This window comes from Bombina bombina, chromosome 3, assembly GCF_027579735.1.
Source record: "Bombina bombina isolate aBomBom1 chromosome 3, aBomBom1.pri, whole genome shotgun sequence".
Taxonomy (NCBI): Eukaryota; Metazoa; Chordata; class Amphibia; order Anura; family Bombinatoridae; genus Bombina; species Bombina bombina.
The window spans coordinates 392,177,446-392,189,372 of record NC_069501.1 but is presented as its reverse complement, the minus strand read 5'-3'; the positions used below and the strand labels follow the sequence as shown (position 1 = coordinate 392,189,372).

Here is an 11,927-nt window from a genome sequence, read left to right as displayed (position 1 = left end):
ACAAGATTATTCCAGTTCCACCTATAAGGAATGCAATAAAGGGTTTACATCAGCATTATTAAAGGGACAGTATACACCATTTTTAATATAACTGCATTGAATAGACACTACTATAAAGAAGAATATGCACAAAACCATTTAAAAACATACTTAGAAGCACCCAGTTTAGCACTGTTGATGATGTTTGGCTGGGACACCCAGTGAAAGGGGCTGGGAACACAAGAAGAGCAGACAGTCCCCCCTTCCCTCTAAATAAAAAGACAGATTACATAAATAGGAGCCAGCACAAGTCTGTAAACACATGTATACATCTGACACTGTGGGACTTGGTTAGGAGTCTTAAAATCAGCACAAAACCTATACATGTTTACAAAAACACTAATAGATGGGCTATATAAATGGATCATCTACAAAACATTTATGCAAAGAAAAATCTATTGTACAATGTCCCTTTAAGTCACTGTCTGTTGTTGTCTATTCCTAAATCCAAGAACAAGTAGGGCAAAGGGTATTTAGATAAAACTGGTTGACCTTTTTTTTTTTTTGTATTTGATTACCTGGTCCAAGCCAGCTTTTATGTCATACCATAATCATAATCTAAATGTGTGCATGTACTATATATATATATATATATATATATATGCTTGTCAACATTTTAGTTTAGGCAATTATAGCATGGGCAGAGAATAGACTGGTCTTGATCTGGGATGGATTGTTTTACATTCTTTTAGATAAGGGCTATGGCCAAGACAGTATTAAAGGGTATGAAATCATTTTATATTTGTTAATTCTTGTGTTCTGGGAAGACCACAGTGTAAATAAGTAAGTATTAGTAACACAGCATAAAGCTTCTATCCACTTTTACCCACTCTTCTCATTCTAGCTTCAATTAGATTTTATGCACATGACGTCAATCAGATGCTTGTATATGCACTGGGCGGCCTTATGGTGTATTTATCACCCAAATCACCAATAGTAACGTCTCTCTTTACCTCTGGCTATAAGTTGGTCGTTAGTTTTCAGGACAAGTGCTAGATTGAGGTGCTATTCTTGTTATAGGATAACACAGGGTGGGCAAACCTCATATTACATGTTGCATGTTCCTTGACCTCATTATTATTATTATAATTATTATTAAATTAGAGGCTGGCTTTATACTTTAATACCGGTGTACAGTGGGTAGGTCTAGTATGATGGCCAGGTTAGGAAAAAACTTAAAAAAAATTCTGGTGAGACAGTCATTGTTGAAAGGAGTTTATTTCTTAATTATACATGAAAAGCTGTTTGTTGACAGAAAGTTCCCTTATCATAAGAATCTGATCCACTAATTTTATGTAGGCCTGAGCTGTTTCTGTGTAACTGAAGCTTATTCAATATGCTAATTTTCTTATGATAGTGGAAAGAGTCCCTTGTTATGCCAAATAAGAAATTAAATTGATACAATAACTGTATAAAAGCATAAGCATACGTCTTGCTTATTTTTGTTTGTTTGATTATTTTAGCTTAACCAATAATAAAATCAAATACAATTTTTTTATATCATTTAAATATAATGTTTATATAATTGTGTTCAATATATATTTTTTTAATCTTAACACTTCATAAAAATCCATAAATGTCATTTACAAATACTTAAGTTGTGTAAACAATTAACTGTGTGTTTGAGCTATTTTTCAAATGTAAGTAAACTTAAGTAACCATTTAAATTATTTATAAGAGATTTAAATTTGAACAAAAGCTGTGCAAATTGCCAAAAAAAATCCACTCATGTTAGGTATAATTAAGCTTTCAAGAGGTAAAGACAAATTAATTAAATAATGTTAAACTCATGTTAAAAAAAACTTAAATAAAGGAGATTTGTCCTACATTTTTTCTGTTTTGCAGTATATCTGCTTAATTATCAACATTTTGGTCATGTTTGTTATTCAGATTTTATATTAATATTAGAGGAACAAGAGTGCATAAGGAAATAGGGTGAATGAAAATAAATAAATATAATTTGTTTCTTATTGTTTAATTAACTGTTATTCCAGGTATCAAATACAACATGTTGGGGTCAAACACAAAAATATTATATAATTATTATCTACAAATATTTCCATAGACTTTAATTTTCACTTTTGTAGAAAAATCATTTGATAAACTTTACTACATAAATGTTATAAAAAACCAGGATCAGCCACCATTTTAATGATAATTATAAATGAAAAAACAAGTTTTGCTCATATGATTTTTATTTAATAGCAGAGTAGAGAACATGCAGTTGGTTTAAATAGCTTTTTGTGCTTTATTTATGTTTTATTATATGTTATCTGATTAGCATCGTTTTACAAACATTCATGAAAGCAAAGTTTTACTGGTTATAAATATCAATTTTTTTTTAAGTAAATTTCCAAGTGCTCTACCATCCAAACCTATTGCTGGCCCCAAAATGCGTTTCTCTTTTTTACATAAGAACTTTCCAATATAAAGGATCTTTCATGGGATCTAGATCACGCATTGCAGCTTCCAGTCTTTTCATCATTTCATGATCTTCAGCTGTTCTCTTCCCATTCGCAAAATGCTCAGCCAATCCTTTAGCCAAGCCTTTTAAAGCTACTTTACCAACATTTAGGAGGGTTCCTCCTATACCTCTGATTTCCCTCAGTGATTCTTCTTCTAAAACATCCCTCTGACTCAGAGACTGTTCATCATTCTTTACACTAAAAATAAATAAATCAGATTGGTTATCTAATTTTATGACTTTAACATTTTAGGATTAAACTACTATTGTTTTTTTGTAAATATATTTTATTTTCTGCAAGCACAGCTCATCATAATTAGGACAGGTGGTCACATCTGGCACTCTGAGGGTGTTTGCTTGGTCTGTAGTACCAATGAGCAAATAGCAGACATCAGTAATTGCTTATCAAAAAAGCAGTTCAGTTCTTTAAATTGGGTATTTAGGCGTGCGTATTTGTACCAAATTAGTTTAAGTTTATAACAACTAATTCTCTCTCATTATCACTATTTAGTTCTTGTGTTCAAGAGCAAACACAGCTGGAAGATTTTTTTTTATGTGGGCGGGTTCGCTTACTTTTACAAGTTGAACGTAAAAAGTTAGCGCATGAGAGAAACCTAATATGCACTAACCAATTGCACTAAACCCGCATGTAGTTATGAATATTTTTACTTCCAATGTTCTTCATATAGAAGAAAAGGTTCTTTTTATTCTTAAATATTTATTAATATATATCTAATTATGTTTTCATGAAATATCTATCTAGCTATCTATCTATCTGTATCTATATATCTATATCTATATCTATCTATCTATCTATCTATCTATCTATCTATATATAAGTATATACAATTATAGATATATACAGATAGACATATGAATATATATTTAAAAATACAAAGTACATTGTTTTCTCTTTGAAGAACATTGGAATGTAAAATATTTACAGTAAATAAGTAAAACACATTGTACAACATCAAAATTGATTAAAAATTATTTTTTAAAGTTTTAGGCATGTGAGTGGAATGATATATGTAAACATATGTATTTATGTGTTTATATGTCTATATATGTTTGTAAATACATATATACACATATAAATACTAAAATACATATGTTAACACATATATACATATAAATAAATAAATATATATATATATATATATATATATATATATATATATATATATATATATATATACAGTAGAAAAGAACTGGGTCCAACGGACGGCCTCCGTTGTTGAATGTGGTCTGTATACCATTGAGAAAGGCTCAAGGTAGAGCCGAAATGTCTGGTTTCTCTTTTGCTGAATAAATCGGATCTTTGAAAAATTCCTGTGTGCCGGCTGTTCTTGGATCACATTCAACAACGGAGGCCGTCCGTTGGACCCAGTTCTTTTCTACTGTGTGTATTTTGCCCTGCCGAGCACCTGGTGGATGCTTATTTGGCGAGTGCCGTTTCCAACAATCGATATATATATATATATATATATATATATATATATATATATGTGTGTGTGTTTATCTCTATGTTAAAGTCCTTTACATGCCTTTTTTTCTAACAACTTATAACTTTTTAATTATTTTAAATTCATAATGTTATGAGTGTAAATGTACTTTTAAATGTAATTTTGATGGGTTTTGGGCAAATTTTAGACAAGGATAACTTAATTCTGTAAATTGAATTCATAAAACAATTTATATCCCACTTCTGGTTTAAAACAAGATGAGAACTGTTTTGTAATGTGCTGTATTCTGTTTTAAAATATAGAAATAAAATGTATCCTTCAGTTTAACACCCTTGTTCAAATTACCTTTATTTCTTCTTTCTTTTAATATCTTACAAAATTGTCTGTGCTCCAGTGACGTTTAGTGATAGGAGGCCGGGGAGGCACCTCCTCCCCTGTCCAATCAGCGAAAATAAGTTTTTATTTCAGAATAATAAATAAAAAAATATATTTTTAACTTTTTTTTTTGGCCACGCCCCCACCCTAGGTATCCCCCACCCTCCCGCCGGCGCCACCCGATGCTGTGATTCCGGAACACACATCCATTTTGCGCAATGAGGAGGCAGTGAGCCATAACACTGCCCTTCATTATTGTGCAACCTGTGGATGCTGAAACATGTTTACCTCACTTTAAGCTAAGCGCCACCCAGTGGTGGCTCACTGGGCCCCATACACGCTCCAATAGAGGTGGTTCTCAAAACCGCATCTATATTATGGAGCTACATTTCCTCGAATCAGCAGGATCAGCGCTGCAAGGAAGGCGTGCCTGCCTGGCCTGCTGTCCATGTGCTGACTGACTCGGCAGGCTGAGTGAGTGACGTCACATGCGGGGGAAAAGCAGACTGTGTAAGTGTACTGTAGAGATTGAGAGCCAGCCACATGGAGTCACGACTAAGCTCACAGTCTGTCACACTGTCCCTGCTGTCACTGTCACACTGACTGTCTTGAAGACTTCTGTGTGTCTGTGATCCAGAGCAAGCCGCAAGGAGCCGGAGGGAAGAGCAGTGATGTCTGACTAACTGCCCTGAACCAGGGACCTGGAGGACTGTGGACGGCAGGATGCCTGTAAATGTCTGTAAGTACAGGACTCTTGTCCTTTGTTTGCAACTTGCATTGGCATTGGCACCAGCTGCAATTGCATCAGTCAAGCTAAAAAGTTGAAAAGCTCAAACTTGCTCTGTCTCATTTTTTGTTAGCAGCAGATACGGTAATTTATTCATCCTAGCTATCTGTATTAAGTTAATACAGAATTACAGATAGCTAGGATGAATGAATTACCACATCTGCTGCTAACAAAAAATGAGACAGAGCAGGTTTGAGCTTTTCAACATTTTAGAGTGACTGATCCAATCTGGGAATAGCTGCAAAGGGATCATCAGACTTAGTCATATTTACAGTGAAGACAGAGTCTGATGTGGCCGTTTCCATCTGCCCGGGGTGCCTTCTCTCTACCTGCCAGAGCGCAACAGTTAAAAGCTTTTTTTTTGTTCTATTTTTTTTAAATGCTGGACTTTTTAATGATGGCAGCCAGCAGATGGTGCTGAGGAGCACTGGTCAGCCCGACAAACAAGATGAGCTGCAAACAGTGTGAGCGTGGGCTTCAGTGTCAGACAGTGGAATGGCTAATTGTCAATTAGAGGAGGTAAGATTTGTTTTTTAGGAGTGTCAATCTGTGTTTGCAAATATGGCAGTTCTATGGCAGGGTCCAGGGCTTTAAACATAACATTATAGCACTTAAAATGCTGTGCTAGGAAATAAAGGATGCAAATGAGACTTTTTCATGAACTGCAGATAAGGGGTTTATTTGTCAAAGCTTTACTTTGTATTTGCAGGACTCTTTACAGAGTGATGTGGGGTCTTTGCAGGTGTCTTAAGGGGGGACAAAAAATTGCTTGCACCTCCTTGTGTACCCCCTGTGTGTTTGTGTCACTGTATGTTTGTGTGTTTCCTTGTGTGCTCTCCTGTGTGTGTCACTGTGTCTATGATTGTGTGTTTGTTTGTGTGCCCTCCTGTGTGTATGTGTCACAGTGTGTGTGTCACTATGTGTATGTTTGTGCGTGTCCTTGTGTGCCCTCCTCTGTGTGTGTCCTTGTGTGCCCTCCTGTGTGTGTGTCACTATGTGTATGTTTGTGTGTGTCCTTGTGTGCCCTCCTGTGTGTGTGTCACTATGTGTATGTTTGTGTGTGTCCTTGTGTGCCCTCCTGTGTGTGTGTATGTTTGTGTGCCCTCTTGTGTGTGTCACTGTGTGTGTCCTTGTGTGCCCTCATGTGTGTGTGTGTGTCACTGTGTGTATGTTTGTGTGTGTCCTTGTGTGCCCTCCTTTGTGTATGTCCTTGTGTGCCCTCCTGTGTGTGTGTCACTGTGTATGTTCTTGTGTGCGATCCTGTGTGTGTGTGTCACTGTTTGTATGTTTGTGTGGGTCCTTGTGTGCCCTCCTGTGTGTATGTGTCACTGTATGTGTGTGCCATTATGTGTATTTTTGTGTCCCTGTGTGCCCTTCTGTGTGTGTGTGTCACTCTGCCTTCCTGTTTGTGTCACTGTGTGTATGTTTGTGTCATTTTGTGCCCTCCTGTGTGTCACTGTGTGTATGTTTGTGTGTGTCCTTGTGTGTCACTGTGTGTATGTTTGTGTGTCCTTGTGTGCCTTCCTGTGTGTGTCACTGTGTATATGTTTGTTTGTGTGTGTCTCTTGTGTGTCACTGTGTGTATGTTGTGTGTGCTTTTGTGCCCTCCTGTGTGTCACTGTGTGTATGTTTGTGTGTGTCCTTGTGTGCCCTCCTGTGTGTGTGTGTGTCACTGTGTCCTTGTGTGCCCCCTGTGTGTCACTGTGTGTATGTTTGTGTGCCCCCTGTGTGTGTGTCACTGTGTATGTCCTTGTGTGCCCTCTTATGTGTGTTTGTCACTGTGTGTATGTTTGTGTGTGTCCTTGAGTGCCCACTGTGTATGTCTTTGTGTGCCCCCTGTGTGTGTCACTGTGTGTATGTTTGTGTGTGTCCTTCTGTGCCCCCTGTGTGTGTATCACTGTGTGTATGTCTGTGTGTTTCCTTGTGTGCCCCAAGACTCAAACTCACTCCAAGTCCAAGAAAAAAAAAAATGATAATGGCAATTTTATGTCACTTATGTTGAGTTTTCAGTCAGACCTGGGCACCTTACATAAGGCAGCAACTACTGCAGTGCCACTCATGCACTTATACCACAATGTTCCAGTATATCCTTTTTTACATTGTCTTAGACTTGCAGTGAGTTGGAGGCTTACACCCTCAAGCCTCCAACTCACTCCAAGTCCAACATCACCATGTAATGGCCAAAGTGGTGAATTACATTTTTACTGAAAAATACTGGATTGCTTATACATACTTTAGTGTCATCCCTGTGTATAAAACTTTAAAAACTGCATTATTCTCCAGGCAATTAACATATTGCAGATGAGCTGGTGCTTTAAGTGTTTCTCAACGACAGTCCTCAAGTACTCCAAACAGGCCAGGTTTTCATCATAGCTGAACTAGAACACAGGTGAAATATTCCGCTCACCTGTGTTCTAGTTCACCTGGCCTGTTACTTGAGGGCCCAGATTGAGAAGCACTGCATTAGTGTAACTGCCTAATTTTACAGCTTAATTTAAGTTCAAAGTGACCTGCAGAAAAAGTTTCAATCTCTTCACAGAAAGTGAAAAAAGTTCTGCACTAGACCATGCACTATATTTTTTCATTTGCATTGAATGAGTAAAAATGAAGGCTAATCATCATTGTGCAACCTGCCAATTTAATCGTAAATTTAAGATACCTATATTGTGTTCATATAGGAGTTTCTCAGGCATATCATAGCCAGTGCCTCACCAGCCTCTGACGTCACCTCACGTCACTGCTGTGCTCTCATATAATGTAATGTGTATATGTATTGAAGGGAAAATGGAAGCAGAAAGCACTTTACTGCAACCAATTTTTTTAAATCTTTATGTCACAAAATTATTACCACATATGGAAATATGACCATTGCATTTTTTAAAACTCTTTTGAATATTTAGTAATTTCTCTGAAATAAAATATTTAAATCTAAAAAACATGAGTTTTGATAGTTCTTTCCTTATTTATTTATTTTTACCTTCGTGCATATGTAGATGCTATTAAAAAGGACACTGCAACTATGTACTTAAAATTCATCTTTACCTGTTAAAAGTAAAGAAAAAAGAACAATTAGGACCACATACAATTTTTACCAAATGTATTGATTTAAATCTTATTAAAGAAACATTAAAACAAAGATAGATTACAGTAAAAATTAAACTATCATGATTCAGATAGAGCATATGCAATTCTAAACAGCTTTCCATTTTACTGCGTTTGCTTTTTGAAAACCATGTCTAACCATGTTGCACAAATATGGCTGTTGTCATGTGGTCAACTAGTTCCCAGTGGTGCATTGCTACTCCTTCAATAAAGGATACCAATAAAATAAAGCAAAAGTTATATTAGAAGTAAATTGCAAAGTTGTTTAAAAATGCATTGACATGAGATTAGGGGTTTCATGTCCCTTTAATAAAATAGCGTAAAAGTTTATTTTTAGATTACTTACAACCAGACAAATAGAGACATTAAAAATGAAATAATAACATGCTTAACTATGTGTAGATTATACAATTCCATAGAACATGTCAGTATTAATTTATAGATAAAGATACTGTTCTGTCATGTACAACTACAAGATTACTAATATCCCTTATTGCTAATTATTACTTATAATGTTTAATATTCAGTGTAATATTAACAATAAGAATCTCATTGAATTAATTGTTATTAATATTGTGTTGTTTCTTTACTTTGGTGCCATAAAAAAGAAAGTTATCAGTACACTCTCATAAGAAGTATAAATAAAATTGTTACAAATATATAAGTATTAGATATAACATTTGCTTACCAGGATCTCAGGATATTGTTATAGGTTATCAGATATCTTGATGTGATGGTCTCTTAGGTGTGAAGGATTTACACCTATATATCTGTGTCTAATTAGTAATATCTTTTCAAATTATCTTGAACAAATTTTCTAATAATTAATTTTGTAAATTAATATTTGTGTTAAATGATTTCAGCAAAGTAATTTACTTTATGAAAGCAAATAATATTATCACCTTAATTAAAGTCAAACATTACAGTTTCATATTTTAATTATATAACATGATGTAGCAACTGACTATGATTTGTTTTATATATTTGTATTGCAAGGAGTGTATGATTAATTAGCTTGTGTTTGTTCATATGTGTTTCAGTGTGTCTTTAACTGTGTGTGTATTAAAGACCGAAACACCGGTCAGATAGATAATTAGAAAGATAGATGGATAGATGAAAGATAGATAGATTAGATAGATGATCATTGCATTAATCAACTTTAGTAGAACAAAGTCCTTTACATTAAAATCTGACATATAAAGAATAAAATATTGCTTTCTAAGTGTTTTAAAAATAATTTCTTGAATATGATTCTTGTTATAATACTTCCTAATATCAATCTTTTTATTTTTCATTCTTTTGCCATCAATTAAATATTGAACAGTCCTTCTAATCATGGAGATTCTCTACATAGAATATATATACACACCCAGCATTACATAAAATATTAGGGATCTGAATACATTATTGTGTTAATGCATTAGGTAAATTGAAATTTGAATCAGTTGGTAGTAGTTTTAGAGATTAGATAAGCAGTTGTGGTTAGTGTTAAGTGGAACTTCTAATGCAAAATGACATACTCAAATTTGTAAAAACATGTCATATATAAGAAGGATGAAGAGAGCACTCACCGTGAAAAAAGTGGTTTATTTAAACTTAGCAAACGTTTTCGGGGAATATCCCAGTCATCAGACAAGTGAAACACAACAATTATTAGTGCACTTAACAAAAGGTACTATTTATGCAACAGGCAGTCTCCACACCACAGACTCTCACGAGTGCACGCCAGCCCAAAACTGGAAGTGGTCATGAGTGACGCCATCACGTCAGCGCCGGCGGTGCGCAAGGCAACTGTTGAGGTCAAAGTAAACAAACATGGTTGCTATGGTAATATCAAGTGATACAAATGGATAAAAATAGTTACATTTTTGTGTGTAAATAGTGCATACTATCTGTCTCTTATTAATGAATGTAAGCAAGGTCTACTGCCATATAGCAACTTGTGTGACTATTAAAAATGTACATAGAGAGTAGGAGTCCACTGGGAGGGAGGGGGGGGGGGAGAAAACAAGAGATCCTAGTTATATTTGAAAAACCATATAAAGAATGAAAGAAGTGTTCAGAGAAAGAAATAGAGATAACATAGTTAGAGAAAGAGAGGATCTTAACTATTATAGAACTGCAGATAATTTAGCTACAAAATTCTGCTATTGGGCATAATTATTTATTAAAGGGACAGTTAAGTCCAAAAAAACTTTCATGATTTAAATAGGGAATATAATTTTAAACATTTTTCCAATTTACTTTTATCACCAATTTTGCTTTGTATTCTTAGTTGAAAGCTAAACCTAGGAGGGTCATATGCTTATTCCTTAGACCTTGAAGACTGCCTCTAATCAGAATGCATTTTGACCACTAGAGGGCATTAGTTCATGTGTTTCATATAGATAACATTGAGCTCATGCATGTGAAGTTACCCTGGAGTGAGCATTGATTGGCAGAAATGCAAGTCTGTCAAATGAACTAAAACAAGGGTATATTTTGCAGAGGCTTAGATACAAGGTAATCACAGAGGTAAAAAGTGTATTTCTATAACAGTGTTGGTTATGCAAAACTGGGGAATGGGTAATAAAGGGATTATCTTTCTTTTTAAACAACAACAATTCTGATATTGACTGTCCCTTTAACTAATAGGAACCTATCAATCACAGCTATAAAATCCAGATGGAAATAAACCACCTTGTACAGGGAAGCTATTCCATTATTTGGAGGGGAAAATTCTATAGAGGCTATATTCAAAGAAAAAGAGTAGGAGAAAAAAAGAGAGAGTTTGAGAAAAAAAAAGGTTAAAGAATGAAAGATAAAAGAAAGAAAGCTAGATGGGTAAGAAGGCTGGGGAGAAATTAGATATGTATAATAAGAAACTTTTTGGTATTGGAAACTGTCTCATTATAGAAAGCAATGTCAGTCCAGATGGGTATTTGTAAGATCTGGTATAAACCTAGTGGATCACAACTGCGGATTAAATGGGTGGAATGTATGCCCTTCAGATAAGATACAGAATGAGTTGTGCAATGTATCTCCTTGTTTGGCAGTAGAAGAATTACTGTTGAATTCGTGTAATCCTGATCAGTATTTCTGAGTCAGGAAAGGTTGAAGATAGTTAAAGTATAATATAAAGAATTGTCTCTTATAGTGGAGGTATAGTGTTCAACCACTAACGTAGTAAAGTTTAGTTTGTTAGCTCTAATGAGAGGTTGCTGTGTGCTTAAGTATATTTTATGTATCTCTTTAGGCAATAATATAACTGCTAGTGATTGGTGATTCAGCAGCACAGAGGTTAACAGAGATTGCTGAGCCGGTGTCGTCAGTGTCTCCCTGAGAGCGCTGAGTGAGAAGAGAAACTGACAGGCTGCTTTGTATGTGTCTCCCTGTGAGCGATGTGTGAGAACAGAACAGACAGGCTGCTTGGCTGCAGATGATCAGACACGCTGTGTCAGGGAAGCGTGCGCAGCGTGAATCAAGCTCCGGTTAAATGATGTGAGTAGTTAAGGAGATATTGTATTAACTCCGGAAAGTCACACTCATAGAAATACAAGTCCTGTAAGTAGCGGTAGTTCAGATGAGCTGACAGAGTAAGTCCGTGAATGCGGGGAGAGAAAATGAAATCCTCCGGCTGCAGTTACAATTAGAGCTGGAATCGATGTGTGCTCTGGTGCTAAATGACACTTGTTAGCGTCTAACAGAACAATGA

At 35.4% G+C, this 11,927-nt stretch overlaps 1 protein-coding gene across 1 annotated transcript; it reads right to left on the bottom strand.

The window, feature by feature from the left end:
* Positions 1-2,216: 2,216 nt before the first annotated feature.
* On the bottom strand, positions 2,217-8,168 carry LOC128653335 (bombinins BLP-7/GH-2-like). The gene is made up of 2 exons (XM_053706553.1): positions 8,109-8,168; positions 2,217-2,702 (listed from the first exon to the last, which is right to left on the bottom strand). Exons 1-2 carry the CDS (start codon positions 8,165-8,167, stop codon positions 2,447-2,449), a joined length of 315 nt encoding a protein of 104 aa, XP_053562528.1. The 5' UTR covers position 8,168; the 3' UTR covers positions 2,217-2,446.
* Positions 8,169-11,927: the final 3,759 nt, after the last annotated feature.

Coding starts and splice junctions, on each gene's coding strand:
- LOC128653335 (XM_053706553.1), bottom strand. CDS start 8,167: ATGAATTTTAAGTACATAGTTGCAGTGTCCTTTTTAATAGCATCTACA. Junction 2,703..8,108: donor GCATCTACATATGCACGAAG/GTAAAAATAAAT, acceptor ATTTATTTTTAG/TGTAAAGAATGATGAACAGT.